The sequence below is a fragment of the Mangifera indica genome, chromosome 19, assembly GCF_011075055.1.
Source record: "Mangifera indica cultivar Alphonso chromosome 19, CATAS_Mindica_2.1, whole genome shotgun sequence".
Classification (NCBI taxonomy): domain Eukaryota; kingdom Viridiplantae; phylum Streptophyta; class Magnoliopsida; order Sapindales; family Anacardiaceae; genus Mangifera; species Mangifera indica.
The window spans coordinates 5718209-5739401 of record NC_058155.1 but is presented as its reverse complement, the minus strand read 5'-3'; the positions used below and the strand labels follow the sequence as shown (position 1 = coordinate 5739401).

Genomic DNA, 21193 nt, shown 5'->3' with positions numbered 1-21193 from the left:
AACAACAATTGTTAACGACAAGAAATAGACTTTTAATAGCCATTTTTCTCTTATTAAAATCATAAATTTATTTAGTTTTAATAAGAGTATAAATAATTTATTGTTAAAATTAAAAAAAAGTACATATAACAGCCAAATATTTATTCACTCGTTATTTTCTTTTTGTTATTGCAAGTTGTTTTCATAGTGCAAGAAAGATAGTCACTAGAAAGAGAGAATGTAGCTATAGGGATGTAACTATAATTTTTTAAAAGATAAGGGGTGGTTGATGAGCAAAAGAAAAAACCCTAGTAAGAAAAAAAGTTATGCTTTCAAAATAAAGTTAGAGAAAATTATTAATTTTTAAAATTAAATTATGAGCACTATCAAAAAAACTAACATTAGCAAAAGGAAAATAAAGAGTGAATAAATATCCGGTCATTATAAATGTTATTTTTATGATTTTAATGATCAAATATTTATACTTTTGTAAAAAAATATATAAATTTATAACTTTAGCAAAAAAAAATGATCATTAAATATCTATTTCTCATCGTTAAAACATTTTAAAGACAAAAGAAAATTTTCTTATCACTTATTGATATAAGATTCCTCGTTAAAAATATTACCCTGATTTTAATGACTAATGGTTATAACAACCTCATATATGCAAATAATTGTTATTGGAATTAAAAAGGAAAGGATTCTTGGCATTATATTACTAGACCAAAATTTCCAGGAAAATTATTTCATTATTCATCAAATACAGATTAAACAAATCAATGAATTCAGGTCATCTTATTGGTAATAATTTGTCCAATGCGACTATACAGCATCACATAATAGTTTCTAGTATTAATTGAATCCACAACTTGGGATTGAAACCCTTTAGAATTCAGCTGTTCTCCACAGTAATATTGACCATCATTAGCAACAAACGCATCATAATTTGCAGCCTCAGGATCAACATCCAAATCCATCAAAGCCATTTTAAAACACTGCACAGTATCTTTATACTGTGAAACGCAGTACTCGAGTGCCGATTTCAGTGCTGGTGAAGATTTTTCCTTCTTTGCCATTGCATCGATGTATGTTAGGCTGCTTGTGGAATTAGATAGAGCCAAGTTTAGCTCGATCTTCGCCAACAATTTCTTGTTCCTTGCAGACAAGGCTTTAGGATCTAACATAAGAGCGGCAACACAATCGTTGTAATTTAAATGGCCCTCTTCGTTCGCTTCTTTGCAAACGCTATCGACTAAACTAGATGGATTGTGGGTGCTTGATGTCGGGAGGGCGAGAGCTGGCGAGGGAGAGTGAAGAAGTAAGAGGAAAGAAATGGAAACTACTTGTGTTATGATCATCAATGGAGGAGAATTCTGATGAAAAGTCATTGAAACTTTGGGTGCAAGCATGGTTAATTGCTAGTTGCTGCTTCACGTAAAGGGCAAGTGGATCAAAAAAAGTACAGAAGTAAACGAAGTTTTGGCTTGTGTTTAAAAGGTTTTGAGAACCTGCCATCAAGGTTTTTAAAACCGGACCGGAGTAAAAACCGTTTTGAATATTGGTTTCGGTTGAACCGGTCGAACCGTTTAGACCGGCCGGTTCAACCGGAATTATAGTTTTATGTAATAATTTAAAAAAATTATTTCTAATTACATATGTTTTACATACTAAATTTTATGTTACGCATACTTTTCATAATTAACAAAATATATGTATTATTGAACATAAATTTAATAAGTAATAACCATAAACTTTACATCAAAACAAAACATCCTCTTTAATAGCATTATCTACAAAATATATAGTTGAATATTTTATTTTCTTTCACCATAAAAATCAATTATTTACGTAAGTATTTCAATATTCATTATTTATAACAATATTCATTATAAATTGTCATATATTAGTTTATTATATATAAATAGGGTATCATAGAATATTGATATTCAACTTCTAAATTTTTAGAAACTAACTATATTACGAATGAAATACATTCAGTCCAGATATCCAATACAGATACATAATAAAATTACAAATTAACAATAACATATTAAATTGACAGAAATACTAAGTCAATTACAAATTAACAATAATAAGTTAACCTATTTTTAAACACCAAAAATCAAAACACAAATTAACGAGCATCGAATGCCAAACCTTGTTGAATTAAAATGTAAAAAATTACAATGTTGACTTGTTGTGCACTATTTAACCAAATTATCGGAAGAAAAAAATTTAAAAAATATTATATAGTAAGCGTTTAAATAAATATAATATAAAACAAATCATTTAATTTAAACCAACTATATTATTATTATTATTACTCACTGCTGTCTTGGGAGTCTGCAACAGCTACAACAACTGCAGCAATTGATGTCCTGCATGCAAGATTTAAACTTGAATCAACGGTGTGAAAGCTTGCAACATGAATCAACGACGATTTTAACTTGTGAAGTTGGAGAAAACCATCTCCTGCAAGTCTTGCGTGCACGGCAAGGAAGAAGAAAAAATATAGAACTTTTTTTTTATATAAAGCCTTGAACCGGAACCACCTAAACCCGGTTGGACCGCGGTTTAGGGGTGAACCGGCGGTTCAACCGCGGCCCAAAACGATTTTAAACTTAAAACGGTCCTGCCTTCTACAGTAACCGTCTACTGTTCCGGTTCACGGTTCGGCCGATTCGGCCGGCCGGTCCGATCCGGTTTTTAAAACCTTGCCTGCCATATAGTGTCACTATGAAATAATAACAAAGGAGATGTATTGACTCTTTAATGCAGAATCCTAGAAAAGCAACTGCAAATAAAGTTTTGGGTTGTTTTTAGAAGGTTTTTTGGACTTACCATGTAAAGCCATTATAAAATAATAACATACGAATTTTTTTAAAAATATTTGTCTTAATTTGCAAATTTTTAATGGAAAAAAATTTGTTATTGATAACTATATATTAAAATAAGACAAACAAACAAGTAATGAATTAAAATGCATGCCAGAAAATGCTTACAAGATACCATAACGCTTCCAAATTTTAACAAACATTTTGAATTTGTTCTTTCAATAAAATTATATGCACCTATTTTGAGTATATAAATATATATATTTATATATGTCATTATATGATTGGATGATTTTAAATTAAAGATAAAAAATACACAATCATATGACGACATATATAAGTGTGTATACAATTATATGCTCAAAACAAGTACACAGTATAACTCTATAGGTATATATGATCCATATTTTTTATTACAATAATTATTACTAGAATTTCAAAGACAATATTTTTGGGTAAACTATGGGGGTTGATAGGATTTTAACCAACACTTTAAAGATTATATTATTATAGTTAAGAAAATGTACTTTTTCGAAATTGCCCCAATTTATAAAGGGGGTTTGACCATTGTTGACCTAGATAAAAAATTTTGTACTAACAAAAATCTCTCCTACCAAAATTCGAACTACAATCCATGGTTGTTGTTGTTTTTTTCTTTTTTTTAAATACTAAAATTTGCTCAATATCTTTTCAAAATTGAGCTTAAAACGGGTTCTAAGGTTATTACTAAGTGATTTAATTGTTTATTCTAAAATTGATGGTGATGTATTGCACATTAATTTAACTTTTTAACTTTTGCTATGAATGCCACATTTTGAAGTTAGAATTGGTTGTTAGTTGATGAAAATTGTTTTTTATTAGTTTAAGGTATGATTTCTGGTTGAAAACTCTAAATTTGACTAGAAAATAGAAGATTTTCAAGAGATATAATATTTTTGTATTTCAGTTTAAGTTATCAAATTTTGCTTATAAATATCACATTTTATACTTGAAATTGGTCATTAGTTGATAGATAAATATTTTTTGGTCAATCTATAGTGTGATTTGTGGTTTGAAATTGTGATTTTGATTAGAATAATGCAAGGGTCTACTAGAAGGTTTTGTGATATTTTTCACACAAGGAGAAAATGATATTTTTTACTAGAGGTAAATTGATATTCTACATATTACTATTTTTTTATATTTTATTTTTAAATTTTGGTTGTTATATTTTACTACAAATTAAAATTTGCAAAAACTCATCTATAACAACTAAATTTAATTTAGTTGCCCGAATTAATTTTTTGATGCCTCACTTTTTCCGTAAAAAAGAAACTATGGGGTACTAAAAATTAATTTTTTATAATTAGTTTTTTTTTTTCAAATAATTTTGTTTTGACAATTAATTATTTAATTACAAAATAGAGTAAAAATTCATCCCTTTTAGGTGCTTCATGTTCCCGCTAAAGGAAAATATGTGGTAACCAAATGTTATTTTGGCAGCTAAAGTTTTAATTCTGAATAAATTTGTTTGGCAAAATGTAACATACTAATATAGAGGTAAGATTCATCCCCCTTCCAGTGCCCCATGGTCCCCTTAGAGGAAAATATGTTGTAACTAAAATGTTATTTTGATAACTAAAATTTTAATTCTGAATAAATTTGTTTGGCAAAATGTAACGTGCTAATAGTAACTAATCAAATATTTACCTAAAATACTACAAACAAACATGGAAATAACAACAAATTAATTTTATGAAAGTCTAATTTGGAAAGAAAATCAAGAGATGATTTGCTTTAGGGATGGCAACAAGGAGGAGCAGGGAGGGGATCTCAATCCCCAATCTCGTCTCCATTGTAGATGTTATAGATTTATATTACCAAACCCCAAGATAATCCAATCTGAACAATATAACAGCGGAAAACAGGAAAAAATATAACAACACGATTTGCTCTGTTCGGATTTCGTAAAAGAAATCTTACATCCAAGGTAGAGGTGTTCCTCTAGTCAAATCCACTAATATCAAGTTCGATTACAATATACAAACACACGGATTTCAATCTCTGTACATCAAAACAATATACAAAGCAAATACACAACAAAACAAAGTTAAAGAGAACCTGACTTCACTGATGAGACACCGCCAATCGAACTCAGAGATTAAACTCAGCCACACAACAACCACAAGACGCACAAACCAGAGAAGAGGAAAAAAAACCAGCAGCTTGCCGCCTCTATTTCTTTTCTTTCTCTCCTCTCTACAGCTCTTGCCCAAACCAAAGCTTATATACTTAGGTCAACACAAGTGAATGCCCAGCAAGATTACCAAACTACCTTCACTTACTAAAAGAAATGACCCATGCATCCTTAGCTCTAATTACATTACTGCCCTTATAGTTTTTAAACAAAATATTACAAACTCCACGTTGTTTGAAAACTACAAGACTCAAACATGAATTTAACTAGCCAAAACACCTCTGCAAGACTGACTCACACCTTTCCAATTTGTAACAAGTCTAAGGCACTCTTAAACTTGTTTATTGAAACTACCTTTATTAAAATATCAGCAGGATTAACCTCTGAAGCAATTTTCTCCAGCATTACCTGACCTTTAGACAAAATTTCCCTTATAAAAGGCAACCTAACATCTATATGCTTTGTTCTCTCATGAAAAGCACTATTTTTAGACAGATGTATTGCACTTTGTGAGTCACAATAGATCACAGGAGTACCACAATGCAACCCCAATTCTTCTGTTATACCTTTCAGCCACAAAGCCTCTTTTGTAGCCTTTGTCAATGCAACATATTCAGCTTCGGTTGTAGACAAAACAATAATATGCTGAAGACAACTTTTCCAACTTATCACATTATCACCAAATGTGAAAATATAGCCAGTTAGAGAGCTCCTCTTGTCTAAATCTATAGCATAATCTGAATCACAGTATCCTTTAACATGTAAACTGCTAGTATCAGATGCAGTGTATACAAGACCAAAATCACATGAACCTTTCAAGTATCTCAACACCCATTTCACAGCATTCCAGTGTGTTTTACAAGGTTTTCCCATAAACCTACTCACCAAACTGATTGCATAAGCAATATCAGGTATGGATCCTATCATAGCATACATTAAGCTACCTACCACATTTGCATAAGGAATATTTTTCATATATTCAGATTCATCAATAGGTAAATCATGCAAAACAGACATCAATTTAAAATGAGCTCCTATAGGAGCTCTAACAGATTTAACATCATGCATACCATACAAATCAAGAACCTTTTTAACATATTCAGATTGAGATAAAGTTAAAATGCCTTTACCCCTATCTCTCTTAATATCCATCCTTAAGATTCCTTTTGCAGGTCTTAAATCTTTCATTTCAAATTCATCTTTTAACAATTTTTTCAACCTATTCAAATCACTTATTTTCTTTGAAACAATAAGCATATCATCCATATATATCAACAAATAAACATAGCTGTCTGTTTCAGTTTTACAAAAGTAAACACAATTATCAAAGTTACTTCTAGAAAAACCAATGGAGAGCATATAGTCATCAAACCTTTTATATCATTGTCTTGGTGCCTATTTTAGGCCATATAATGTCCTTTTTAGTAAGCAAACCATATCTTCAGATCCAGGTTTCTCAAAACCCTCTGGTTGCTCCATATAAATCTGTTTTTCTATATTACCATGAAATAAGGCAGTAGTAACATCTAGCTATTCAAGTTCTAAACCAAATAACACCACAGTAGATAAAATAAGCCTTATTGATATATGTTTAACTACAGGTGAAAAAATTTCATGATAGTCAATTCCTTCTACTTGGAAAAAACCTTTTGCAACAACTCTAGCCTTAAACCTTCCATTTTCAAAGCCTAGAGCAGTAGGTTTTATTTTAAAAACCCATTTACAACCTATAATCTTTTTATTTACAGGTCTTTTAACAAGAATCCATGTGTTATTTTTACGCAGAGAATCAATTTCAGCTTGCATGGCATTTAACCATTCATTTTTGTGTTTACTCATATAGGCTTGTTTGAAATTTAATGGTTAATTCAATTCAATGCAATCACCTATATTAAGTGCATATGATATAAGATTTGCATGAGCATATTTAGATGGCAGTTTAATAGCTCTTCTAGTCCTATCTCTAGCCAATTGATAATCAGACAAATCAAAATATACATCACTGTCTAAACTACTTTGACTCTGACTCTGTGATGGTTACTGGTTCAAACCCCTATCTTTATACTTTGGAGTATGAATTGGATCTGAGCCTAAACCAGGTCCATCACTTGACTCAACACTAGTAGAATTTCTCAAGTCAGAATTCTTCACCTCAATATAAACGTGTTTAGACTGAGATTGGTTAGAGATAAACAGATCTTTATAAAAAACAAATTCATTAAACACAACATCCCTGCTGACCACACATTTTAATTCATCAATTAACTAGACTTTATAACCCTTAGTCCCTGTAGGATATCCTAAGAAGGCAACCTTTAAGGCTCTAGGGTTCAATTTACCCTGTTTCACATGGATATAGGCAAGGCATCCAAAAGGTCTCAAGTGATTTAAATTTGGTAGTTTACCAGACCACAATTCAATAGGAGTCTTAAAATTAATAGCAGAAGAGGGTGATCTATTAATCAAATAACAAGCAGTAGCAACTGCTTCAGCCTATAATTTCTTACTCAATCATGAGTCAACTAACATGCATCTTACCTTATTTAGAATGGTCTTATTCATTCTCTTTGCAAGATCATTCTGCTGAGGAGTGTCTGCACAGGTTCTATGTCTCAAGATTCCAAATTGTTTACAAAAATCAGTAAATTGTTTATTACAAAATTCAAGACCATTGTTTGTTCTTAAAACCTTTAGTTTCTTATTAGTTTGATTTTTAACAAGAGTTTTCCATTCTTTAAAAAATTCAAATGCTTGATCTTTAGTTTTTAAAAAATAAACCCATACTCTTCTTGAAAAATCATCCACAAAGGTTAGAAAATAATGAGCATTAGACAGAGAACTAGGTACCTGAGGAGAACCCCATAGATCTGAATGCACATAATCAAGAATGTTCTTTGATCTATGAGTAGCAGCTATAAACCTCAACCTTTGTGACTTCCCTAAAACACAATTCTCACAAAACTCTAATGCAGAAATTCTGTTAGAATTAATCAAGTTTTGTTTACAAAGTTCTTGCAACCCCAAGAAACTAATGTGTCCTAGCCTTTTATGCCACAAAACAGTTTCATCCACCTTATCAGGTTTAGAAGACATTGAGTCACTAATAGTTGTTCCCTCTAAAATGTATAACCCATTTATCAGTTTAGCTCTCATTACTACTAAAGCTCCTCTCAGTATTATAAGCACACATTTTTCAGATTTATAAGAATAACCATTGGAATCTAACAAACCTAAAGATATTAGGTTTTTTCTCAATTTAGGAACTAGTCTAACATCATTGAGAATTTTAATATAACCATCAGCAAGTTTCAGTTTTATTGCACCTATACCAGTTACCTCACATGCATCATCATTACCCATTAAGACTTTTCCCCCATTTATTTGTTTTAAATCTAAAAACCAGTCTTTTCTAGGTTTCATGTAAAAGGTGCATCCTGAATCTAAAACTCATTCTTCCCTAGACAACCCCTCAGTTAATACCAAAACTTCAGCACTATCATAGCCATCAAGTAGATTTACAGACTCATATTTCTTATTATTTGAAGGAAAATTTATTTTCTTTCTTTCAGGGCAGTTTCTCTTTATATGACCTTCTTTATGACAATTCCGACAAACTCTTTTAGACCTAGATTTAGATCTATTATTTCTTTTATCTTTTTGTTAAATTTTCTTTTTTGTTCTGCGTCTTACTTACAAGCCTTCACCTATGGTTTTCTTTTCTATCTTCATTTCTAAATCTTTTGACTTAAGAGCCCCTAAGACATCTTCTAAAAAAAGAGACTCTCTACCATATTTGATAATAGCTTTTACATCTTTAAAAGTTTCAGGCGGTGAGTTCAAAATAATAATGGCTTGATTTTCATCAGAAATTTTCTCTTTTATATTAGCCAAATTAATAGTAATTTTATTGAACTCATCTAAATTTTCTTCTAAAGACTTTCTTGAATCCATTTTAAAACCAAAAAGTTGCTCTTTCAAATATATTTTGTTAGTCAAAGATTTAGTCATATAAAAAGATTCAAGCTTCAACCATAATTTTGCAGCAAAATTTACATCATTAACTTGTCTTAAAACATTATCAGAAAGATGTAAAATTAGCAAGCTATAAGCAGTTTCAAGTACCTCAGCCTTCTGAGATTCTATCATATCAGAAGGTAAAGCATCTACACCTTCCAAGGCCTTTGCACACCTTTGATGCACCAAAACAACCCTCATTTTTTCCATTAAACTATTCTATTTCCAGTCTTGTTGACCCCATTATGTTCTTTTTTTTTTCTTTTAGTTTCTTTTAATCCTACAAGTACCAAAAGAAAATACAACAGTACCAAGAAAGCAAAGTACTCACAACAAGAACACAATCTTTCCGAAATATATTCAAATATATCAAGAGACACAACACATATATTTCACCAGAATATATTGAAAAGCACGAAAGCCAGACACATCTCAAGATATACACAAACAACCGAATATAAAAGGAAAAGAAATGAAAATAGGTTAAAAAATCACAGATCTGAAAAATCTTTAGTGGCTCTGATACCACTTGTTATAAATTTATATTACCGAACCCCAAGATAATCCGATCTGAACAATATAACAGTGAAAAACAGGAAAAAATATAACAACACGATTTATTTGGTTCGGATTTTGTAAAAGAAATCCTACATCCAAGGCAGAGGTGTTCCTCTAGTCAAATCCACTAATATCAAGTTCGATTACAATATGCAAATACACGGATCTCAATCTCTATACATCAAAACAATATACAAAGCAAATGCACGGCAAAACAAAGTCAAAGAGAACCTGATTTCACCGATGAGACACCGCCAATTGAACTCAGAGATTAAACTCAGCCATACAGCAGCCACAAGACGCACAAACCAAAGAAGAAAAAAAAAATCAACAGCCTGCCGCCTCTATTTCTTTTCTTTCTCTCCACTCTACAGCTCTCGCCCAAACTAAAGTTTATATACTTAGGTCAACACAAGTGAATGCCCAGTAAGATTACCAAACTACCCTCACTTACTAAAAGAAATGACCCATGCATCCTTAGCTCTAATTACATTACTGCCTTTATAGTTTTTAAACAAAATATTACAGTAGAGATGAAAATGATTCTCCATCCTCTCCTCGTAAAAAAAAATTTCTTCTTCATCCCCTTCTCATCTTCGCGGGGAAAAATCCTCTCCCTATACCCACATGAAAAAATTTCTTCCTTCTACTATCTAAACACAATATAAATATATTAAATAACAAAATTAAGTAAAATTAAAATCAACCCACTATTTCAAATGTCCCAAATATAATATATTAACCACTATAATATATACATTAATAAACTAACTAAATTAAAATATATATATATATAATTTAAAATTATAAAGATATGTTAGTATTTTAAGCAAATAAATTAATATAAACAGAGGTGGATGAGAACGGGGCGAGGCGGGGAGGGGACACATGTATTCCCGTCCCCGACCTGTCCCTAATTTGAAGAGATTTTTTTCATCTCTGTCCCCGTCCCCTTCTATTGAGGAATCCTCTCCCTATTAGGGTGAGAAAAGTCGAGGCCCCTAAAGTCGGACTAAAATTACCATCTCTAATTTGCTTTCTTGGAATTCTACCACAGTAAATGAACAACTAATTATATTACTATAGATATAATCATGTATACAAATAATAAGTATAAACGTGAGTACAAATAATGTCATGTCACTATATGATTAGAAGAAGATGATTCATCTTCGTCCAACGATGGAGAAAGTCGATCTTTGGCCACGAAGACAATTCATTTAACGCTGATGAACGAAAAGTATCATTTGTCTTTATTTGGGGGAAGGGCAACCGAACGTTGTTCACCTTGGCCGATTTCGTTAGAATCAAACTAAAGACGGAGGGCCATCTTTAGTTTCTCCTTACAATAATGAGCACCACCTTAAGCAACTTTTGCATCATAATTTGTAGTCAAGGGATCCTCGTCCGCTTCGTTCAAAACCATTTTAAATGACAAAGTTTCTACATTCTCCATGATGGGAAGCAGGCCAATTTCAAACCCGGTGAGGAGCTTCCCTTCTTATTAGCAATGTTATATATACATTTTTTTTATATATAATTATACACATAAATAATATATCATCATATGATTAAACATTACTTTGTTTTTAATTCAAAATTATTCAATTATATAATAACACATTATACATACACAAATCTTGTATTCAAAAATGTGTTCATATAGTTTTATTTATCTGAAAAAAAAAATAATTATACTTGTAAAGCAATATGCATGGTGAGACATTTCAAGTCCCAACCATTACGTGAAAATCTGGAGGATGATCATATCTGCATCAATATATAACTTGAAATGCAGTTTCCAACCAAGTGGCGAGGAAAGGGATGCACAAATTTTGAGTCATGAAATATATTTACACAAAGAATAAAGCCAGTACCAGATACTAAATCCAAGGTAGCAGAGTGTTATTGACAACATAAAGAGAGAAAAAGAATTAAATGGTGAAAAACACGATGTCTTGTTGATCTTAAAAAGTTACACAAACATTTCTATTTCTTGAGTGCGTGTCTGCTCGAATGGTGGGAGCACGGATATCTGAACTCTTAACATTTTCAACCTCTGCGGCATTATGGGGAGGACCATTGTTACCCCTACTACGGATGTCCTCTTCTATTTCTTCAATATTACGACGCTGGGAAATCTTCAGTAGCTATTCAAATGAAAAAATTAATGACTTAAACAAAGCATGAAATATGAATTCAAGGAAAGAGAAAAATTACACAGCTTAAAACTTTTAAGTTTATAGAAAAATATTTGCAAGTGCTATATTAATATCAGTACTGTCAGTCCAGCTGAACCAAACATGCAGCAAAGAACTCAAATATGTAGCACTTCAAAAGTACAGATACCCGAGAAACAAACTTCATTGTTTTGTTTCTTCCCCCTTGCCACTAGCGAGATTAAGGTCCATGAAAGCACACTTCCATTCATATTGTCTCTGAATTTATACCTTTTATTTATTTCCTATATTCCCAAGGAGCTGGGGTAAAGTGCCCAAGGAGAGAGAGCGGTGTTAAGTATTTTTCACCTTTCACAGCGACAATTGAAACATCAGTAGTTCAGGAAGTGTTCAACAATCTCTGGGGAAAACAATTTCCTATTTTGGGAATACACAAAACAAGTTTGATCTATATTTGAGTCATTCGGGGGTTTCTTTTATTAGTTTTAATAAAATCAAAATACATTCTCTACCGTATACGTGTAGCGGTTATCCCTATGAAATACAAGACGAAATAGAACGATCTTAGAAAAAATATAATAAAATTCTTTGATTGGTTGTTCCCAGAGAAATGATCCTTTTTTATTATTTAACTGAAGGGGCCAACAAACAATTAATATTAATTATAACAAAATGACACCGCATTTGGAGAGTAAAGTTTGAAAATAAGAATTATATATATTTTCCGAAAACCAGTTTAAATTTGATACAAATTCGAGTGCTTTTATGTGATACCGATAAAATTGATTCACAAAAATTCACCTTCTACTTCTCTAAGACGCTAATATCAAACACAATTTCATTGTTTTGCTATCGAAAATAAGGTGGTGCCCAAGCATAAACACATACTCAAATTGTAAAATTCAATTTGTCATTTTTATTTGAAGAAGATATAAAGCAATTATGCAAAACAGTATCAAAAAAGCACTAAGAGCTCTTTATAACAGAGAGTTAAGTCAATGAAACCCACCCAGATCATTCAGTAAAACATCCTATCTAAAAGATCATTCTGCAAAATGGAAGCACAGGATATCTGTTTCATATTAAATGAATTATTAGCAATAGCATCTTGTCTGCACAAACTTAGTAGATCAAGACTTGAATCCTATCATAAACATTTTTGCCACAGATACAGGGAAAATTAAAGTTCATTTCACTTAGCAACTAAACAGTAACCAAAAATAATCTCATGTTATGACCAAATGATATAAAAACAAGGAAAAACAACCAACCTGATTTGTGCCGATGAGAGACAAATGGAAGCCTGTGAGTCCACCAACAAACCACAGGGAAATGAAACAATCCGCCATTAGTATGACAGATGCAGGAGACTCTTTCATTGCCCTCCAGGGCTCAATTCATTGAGTGTGTATTGAATTTTTTATTATAAAGAGTGCTGTCATGATTGAATTTCATCATCATTTGCGTATCTTTCTGTCGCCAGAATTCTGTGAAACAAAACTGACCATTCAATATCAATAAATATTTAAAATATAAAATAACAGTTTGTTCTTATATAACCAGAAAGACTGACAAACTTGGCCATTTGTACCATAAGGTAATCAAGTTCAGAAATGCGAAGTCTTAGCTTTGGTTGCTAGTTTTTCTGCTTACCATTACGCTTGTTCTTTCTCTTGGGCTTTTTCTTTCCCTTCCCCTTGTTTTCAATCTTCTGAGAATTTTCTGGCCACTGGGAATCAGAGGCTAGATGAACTTGCAATGCCTTCTTACTGTCCTTATGCAATTTCTCTTCTGATCCCGCCTCTGTTGCGTTGCCTTTAGTACGCCTATTCTGCTGCAAGAATAGGTTATTCAAGTGAACATCCAACTGTAAAATCACAAAAAAAAAAAAAAAAATCTAAATCTAATCTTACAACTTCATAGGAATGGCAATTTGGAGCCGATTTTAGGGACCCCGACCCTCTCCGACCCTAACGGGAAGGGGATTCTCCGATTAAAACGGGGAAAGGGACGGGGATGGGGATGAAAAAAATCCCCATAATCGGGGACGGGTCGGAGACGGGGATACATATGTCCCCGCCCCGCCCCTCCCCTCCCCTCCCCTCCCCTCCCCTCCCCCTAAATCTAATATATTAATATATTTACTAAAAACTATAACTTTAATAATTTTTATTACAAAATTGCCACCTACCTTTTAAGCCTAAATCTCCTTTTCCTTCAATTTTTCACTCCCCTCTCCCAGCCAAAGCCTCCATTTTTCTAACAGAGCACAGCAACTTGAAACCATCAAAAATTTTCACAGGTTCCTCCAAAGCCTTCTTTATTCCCTCTAATGTCTTATACACAATTATAGCAAAACCTCTAAACTTCCCGGTCATTTTATCAAACCCCAACGGCCCATCCTCAATCTCCCCATATTTCGCGAAAAACGCCCTGAGCTTCTCGGCACCAATCTGCGGCCCCACATTCGCCACATACAATTGCCGAGCACTCATCTTAGAACCCAGCTGGTTCTGAACAGGTCCAGTGGAAGCTAACTGGCAGGCGGCGATCCGATTTCCGATCTTCTTCTGCGGCTCCTTCAATGCCTTACGCGCAGCGGCGCGCGTCTTGAAGAGGACAAAGCCGTAGCCTTTAGAACGGCCAGTAGTTTTATCGGTGACAACATTGCATTCCTCGATGGCACCAAAAGGTTTGAGAGCAGCGATTAGGGTTTCATTAGTGGCATCCCACCCAAGGCCGTGGACGAAGATCTTGCGGTGGATGGGGTCCGACTCGGCCGAGGAGATGATTTCGGCGGTAACTGAAGGGTCAGACTGAGCGGCTTCTTTGAGAATCGCGATAAGCTGGTCCTTGCTAAAGGGTTCTAACAGTTTCTTAACCTTTCCCAGCTTGGATTGCTCATCATCTTGTTCTTCTTCGTGGTCTTCGTCGTCATCCTCATCCTCTTCTTCTTCTTCTCCTGATGATTCTTCTTCCTCTGAAGATGACTGAGATGATGTTCATAAAATATTGAGAAATTAAAATTTATTGACTTGGGTATGGGGAGGGGATTTTCCTTCGCGGGGAGGGGACGGGGATTATTTGTTATCCCTGTAACGGGGACAGGCTGAGGACGGGGATTGATATCCCCTAGGGGACGGGGACGGGGATTGATATCCCCTCCCCGCCCCTCCCCGTTGCCATCCCTACTACTTCATACTGCATTCAACAGATGTGAAAAAAGAAATGAAATTACCTCAACTGCTGGGGCATTCAACAAAATGCTCTTTGCATCATCTGCATCTTTCTGTTGCCAGAATTCTGTGAAACAAAACTGACCATTCAATATCAATAAATATTTAAAATATAAAATAACAATTTGTTCTTATATAACCAGAAAGACTGACAAACTTGGCCATTTGTACCATAAGGTAATCAAGTTCAGAAATGCGAAATCTTAGCTTTGGTTGCCAGTTTTTCTGCTTACCATTTCGCTTGTTCTTTCTCTTAGGCTTTTTCTTTCCCTTCCCCTTGTTTTCAATCTTCTGAGAATTTTCTGGCCACTGGGAACCAGAGGCTAGATGAACTTGCAATGCCTCCTTACTTTCCTTATCCAATTTCTCTTCTGATCCCGCCTCTGTTGTGTTGCCTTTAGTACTCCTATTCTGCTGCAAGAATAGGTTATTCAAGTGAACATCCAACTGTAAAATCACAAAAAAAAAAAAAATCTAAATCTAATCTTATTACTTCATACTGCATTCAACAGATGTGAAAAAAAAAATGAAATTACCTCAACTACTGGGGCATTCAACAAAATGCTCTTTTCATCATCTGCATTTTCTATCAATGCCTCTATTGTTTCTGATTTATCAAATCCAGATGTCACAAAATATATCAGCAATAATCCATCAGAAAGGAGAAACAAAAGATAATTTCTAAGTTTTCACGGTAATTATAATTAAGTAAAGAAGTATATCAATAAAATTGCAGCACATAAAGGCAGCAAGATATATTCCATATCAAATAATCAATATCAAATTCATACCAGCTCTTTCATACTCCCCCAACTCATAAAAACATTTGGCGGCTGAATCAGCATTGTTTATAGCTTCAAATTTTATAGCAGCTTGCCTTAGTTTGATATTAGCCTCCACAGGGTTTAAACTGCGGATGCGGTCAGCATCAGCTTTAAGGGCAGTAGCTTTACACCTTTCCTCCCAGTAAAAATCTTTAGCTCTTTCAAAGCAAAAAGTTGTCATTTCATAATTACATTCATGAAATAGCTGGAAATAAGAAATAATTGACAAAAGAAAAAAAAAAAACAATCAGCATCACCAAGAAGGTACAACCTTCCTAACATGTACACTCCTACCACAACAAAATATGAATGTCAAATGGCTACAATGATAAAAATAATGATGACAGCAATTTTTCCTATGCCGTGTATATGAGACACTCTAGATATGAAGGTCAAATGGCTCAGCTAGGCAAAGGGTACCAGAATTGGATAGATGAAGATAAAAAAGAATATTGTTATGTGCCCCAAAATATGACAGAACAAGAAACAAAGGTTTCCCAATTAAAAATACGCCAACAGAAATTGATAACAGTGATGATAAAAATAACTTGGAAAAGTAAAATAAACCTCGAGTCCCTTCAATTTCCACTCCTCTGGGGTGCTCACAACTTGCATTGCATGTACAAATGAATCATCCAACTGTTTGAGTTGAACAAGAAATTTCCTCTTCCAATAGTCAAACATAGGTTTTGAGACATCCTCGTTATCCTCCCAGATCCATAACCTTTGCCTTGTACGAGTGATGGCAACATACAGTTGCTTCAGTTCAGCACACAAGACGTTATGTTTAGCTTCATTGAAGCTTGGGAAAGACCTAGGTGAGTCAAGCAAATTTTGTTCCTTCATATATTCATAAATCACTTGCCATTGATTCTTAAGATTTGACGAACCAAAAAAGTTGTATAAAAGTACATCCTATAAAAGAAAATATTCAAATTATTAAAAAGAAAATTAGGATTCATAAAAGTTACTAATAAATAGAATTGGGACTCGGATAAATGAAAGAAATTTGTTTAAGACCAATCAATTCAGCAATATTTAGTAATCAATCCCCTCCTCATGTATTTTGAAGAAGTATTTTATTATAGACTGAAGATCAATAGTACATTTCACTAGGAATAGTTCCTAGAAGTCGCAATTTTATAATACTACCTGCATGTCTATCTTACATTGCTTACGCTGAAGATGAAATAAAATGACAGTTAAGAGAAATAGTCTGAAACTTACAAGTTCTAAAGTTTTAATTAGATAATAAATGACCGATTCAGTGATAAGATCAAAATAGGTTAGAAGAGCACTTAATCAAATAACACGAAGAACAGTATATTAAAAGCAAACTCTTCGTTGAGTACTCCAACAATAACAAAGGCTTTTAAAGAAGAATGAATTACCTTAAATTCAAGGCCTTTGCTCTCTACTATTGTCAAAACAAGAGCTTGATTTCCGACGTAGTAAGAAATATTCTTCCGAGCATTGTCATCCCGTACCAATATTACCTGATCTGCTCCAAAACCAACAATGGCACTAGCAGCATTTCCAGTCTTTCCAAAAATTTTTATGATTGCATTTTCATTGTTCTCAGATTCAAGCAAAATTGGAGATTCCCCATATATCATACTAGTCTCAGGGTTTAAAACATCCACAAAGCGATCGAAGAAACGGTAAAGGAGGTCAATGATGCTCTGAGCTAACTTCACGACACCTACATGGGTACGAAAGTTCTGGCTCAAATTAAGAATTCCTGAGAGCTGTCCTTTCTGTTCTTTGCCAGCAAGTTCATTGCTTCTTGATTCCATTACAAACTTCTTGTAGAACAGAGATCGTATATCTTCAAATTTGAAGTCAACTCCCCTGGCAATTGTTTGTGTTGTATCACCAGAAAAAACAAATCCCTCTTCCACATTTTTGCAAATATATTTGAACAGAGCAATTTGACTCATTGTAAGATCCTGCACCTCATCAACATAAACAAAATGAATTTCATCTCCATGATATTTTCCCTTTTTTAGTCGGTGATGAAGATCAATTACTAGATCAGCCAAATCAAATTCACCATTCACCATCTTCATTTTCTCATAGTTTTGAAATATCTCATATATGATCTCCCTCTTCGGCTTGCTTAAAGTGGAAACTCTACCCTCTGATAATAGAACGTAATCTTCTCGGCTCAGTTTACCGTCACTAGTCTCCATGGATTGCAAGCCTCCTTTTATGTAAGATATTATCTCAGTGAAAACCCTTGAAGAATCGAGTTTATTCGTTAGTCGTTCATTAAAATGTGGCCAATAAAATAAACTAAACCTGTCATAAGTAACTTCCTTTGTCCTCATAATTGAATATAAGGAAACTGATCTTAACCTTTGACTTAGAGCATCAGAGTGTTTCCTTACGTCATGGAATCTGTCAAAATATGAATTGCCAATTGTTCCATCCAGCATCATCAAGAACTTATGATACGTTAAAACAAGAGGGTATGACTTAGATGGAATGTCTACAAAAGAATTTGGAATATCTTTGAATTGTGCCCCATCATCAATATCATCCATGTCTAGTAGACTGCCTCCTCCTATAAACTTCTCACCCAGGGCAGAGCTGCATGCATAACAAGTAACATCATTTAGCCATTAACAGTCATCCATGCAGCAAATGCAAAATATCTATTACGATTCAATGTCTATTCCCCATTCTTAAATGGACTCGGAAAAATCTGAATATAAAAACATGATGCTAGGTGTTGTTTTCAATCAAATTGAAGAGAACAAATGTTCTAAAAGATAATTAACATTAAATGAAATAAGAAAAACAGAATGCAAGAGCTATCTTTATAAAAACCCACAAACCTTTTCAAGTGAGAAATGTGTTGATTTACAGCAAAACACAATTTAGGACTGACTGTCACGAAAAGTTGGCGCAAGATATTTAGTTTCTTCTCTCCAATAACCTGCTCAACATCATTCTCCTGAGTAGTATGCATATGCTTATGATAATGATCTCCATAGAATTCTTCTGTTGCCATGTGATGTAGTTTTTCTTTCTGAAATAATTTCATGGTCAACACAGTAGTTTTCCCCGTACCTGACCTACCAAGTATAAAGGTGCTTCTAGGATAAAGAATCATCTCCAACTGTTCATCTGTTACTTCAAATGGAAGATCCAATTCTCTACCATCACGGTCAGAAAGCAAATGGCTCACTATACCTGGTGATAAAGAGTAGAATTTCATTAAAAGCAAACTTTCAGCCACATTTGAATTCTCAACATAACTCATACTGTCTGGACGAGCTCCACTTAAGTCACTTCCACTCTTAATGCCAGCAAGATTCTTGAATCGAATTATTTCTGAAGAGACTGCCCAAGTCTTGGGAACTTCCAAATTCCTAGTCAAAAACAAAATAATAGATAAATAAATAAATGAAGCTGAATGAAATTTTTTCCTTTAGTAATAGAAACAGAATTGGAAAGAGTAGACATACCCTTCAATATATTTCTCTTTGCAACGGTTGATGTAGTCATCAGTATACCTAACAAGTATATCATCCAAACGTTTTACCAATTTTGGAACATCCTCCAAAGGCAATATGTCCCAGACTTTCAAAACTTGGATGTACATTGATTCCTTTACTATGTCAACAGTGCAAATTGTATATAGACCTTCAACTTTAAATTGCTTAATAATGTGCAAAGAGCTTTTACAAATAGTATCTATGTTCCTTCTCTTAGGTCGCCAGCCAGTTGAAAGTTTCACTAGAAAGTTGATAACCGACTTCTTGTCATGGTTTGATTTCATTCTTTTAAAAGATTTCAAAAAGTTATCACTAAAAACAACCTGAGAAATAAGCGTCATTGAAAAATATAAGCACTAACCATGGTAGGAAAAATTGACTGGCAAAGCAAGTATAGCTAAGGAAACAATATACCTTCCACTTTTGATTTCTGAAAAGTATACTGTCAGCATTCAGCAATTCATCCAATTCATTAAGCTCTTTTTTGGCCTCTAATATAGCTTTGGCCATATCCTTATCTTCATCAGCATTAAAGAAACAACAGCGGTCCTTAGCATCATGGATTAAGATTTCCCAAACAGATTCACCATGAGCTAAGGTTCTCTCATTCCCTAAAATCCATAAACAGTGCCTAGAGGGTATCAAAGGGACAGTAGTTATTCACTATAGTTAGTAAAATGAACAAAACACAATGCACAATATTTACGTGTATACCTGGCCCTCGTAAGCGCAACATTGATTCTCTGTGGCTTGGACAAGAATCCAATGGATCCACTTCTGTTGAATCTCACAGTCGAAATTATAATAATGTCCTCCTCACCACCTTGAAACCCATCAATTGACTTCACTTTTACAGTAAAGTCATCACAGTTACCATACTTGCCTCCAAGCTTTTCTTGAATTGCTTGTACTTGAGCACCATAAGGTGAGACTATGCCAATGCTCAGCTTCTGTTTTGAGTCATTCCAATCTGCATATTATGAATTACCATGGATATAATAAGGAGATTCAATATAAGTATTTTTGGAATTTGGTCAAGTTGAAACAATTCATTGCATTTATATAATGATTTCATTATTTAATTTAACTCTTTCTCTTCAATCATGTTTAACAAGTGATGCATAATACAAATTAGTACATGCGTGAGATATTAGGCAATAAATTGAAAAGAATTTGACAATGTAGCATTAGACATTAACAAGAAATCAGCAATTTTAGATTTCCATTTGCATAATTGAAATAAAAGGCCATGTAAATATATAAATTATTCTCAAAAAATGCTAGTTTCTTAAGTGCAAAATTATAGAGGATGTTATTTATAAATTAGATGGCTCTACCCTTTATTAATTTGTTGCATTAAGTGCCTGCTATAGAAAGGTAGGTTAAGCCTCTGGGACATACAGTCATCAGTCAAAATGCTGACAATATTGAGCTAATGTTTTGTTTCTCAAGATGGAATATCAGAATTTAAATGAACGATATGCTATAGAGTAAGCTAAGAGATGACAAAATAAAAACTAATTTATTTCTTAAATGGTAACATAAACATAAGACTCCAACAACACATACCTTTGTACAGGTTCTGCAATATTTTCATCACAACAGCTACCTCAACCATATTTCTCCAGCTATGGCCAATGAACTCTTCTCTCCCTTCGAGAATATTGATGAAAGAATATGGACGGAATATTGGAGATCTTGGCAAAAAGACTTTTTCGTAGCTTTTTCTTTTAACATTAGGAGAATCGCAAATCTGGTTGTTATAAAAATATGAATTTGGGAAGTAGCTAATTGAGGGGTGCATCCGATACTGTGTATTGAGCAGGTGTTTAGAGTGACCCAATGAGCTCAGCCTCTCAAATAGGCTTCTCCCGAAAGAAGCTTCA

The 21193-nt window shown here is 33.5% G+C and overlaps 2 protein-coding genes across 2 annotated transcripts; both read right to left on the bottom strand.

The window, feature by feature from the left end:
• Positions 1 to 767: 767 nt before the first annotated feature.
• Positions 768 to 1391, bottom strand: LOC123202846. The gene has a single exon (XM_044618996.1). The coding sequence runs from the start codon at positions 1389 to 1391 to the stop codon at positions 768 to 770; it is 624 nt and encodes a 207-aa protein (XP_044474931.1).
• A 12549-nt stretch (positions 1392 to 13940) lies between these two features.
• LOC123202845 (TPR and ankyrin repeat-containing protein 1-like) lies at positions 13941 to 21164 on the bottom strand. The gene is made up of 12 exons (XM_044618995.1): positions 20877 to 21164; positions 20022 to 20277; positions 19722 to 19938; positions 19278 to 19630; positions 18645 to 19181; positions 17196 to 18396; positions 16372 to 16719; positions 15772 to 16009; positions 15517 to 15587; positions 15214 to 15394; positions 14983 to 15047; positions 13941 to 14734 (listed from the first exon to the last, which is right to left on the bottom strand). Exons 1-12 carry the CDS (start codon positions 21109 to 21111, stop codon positions 13970 to 13972), a joined length of 4467 nt encoding a protein of 1488 aa, XP_044474930.1. The 5' UTR covers positions 21112 to 21164; the 3' UTR covers positions 13941 to 13969.
• Between the last annotated feature and the right edge of the window lie 29 nt (positions 21165 to 21193).

Excerpts from the sequence above, each read along its gene's own strand:
- LOC123202846 (XM_044618996.1), bottom strand. The coding sequence starts at position 1,391 with ATGCTTGCACCCAAAGTTTCAATGACTTTTCATCAGAATTCTCCTCCA.
- LOC123202845 (XM_044618995.1), bottom strand. The coding sequence starts at position 21,111 with ATGCACCCCTCAATTAGCTACTTCCCAAATTCATATTTTTATAACAAC. Across the intron at positions 19,182-19,277 it reads AAAGAGAAATATATTGAAGG|GAATTTGGAAGTTCCCAAGA; the intron begins GTATGTCTACTC and ends GTTTTTGACTAG. Across the intron at positions 16,720-17,195 it reads GCAAAGGCCTTGAATTTAAG|GATGTACTTTTATACAACTT; the intron begins GTAATTCATTCT and ends TTTCTTTTATAG.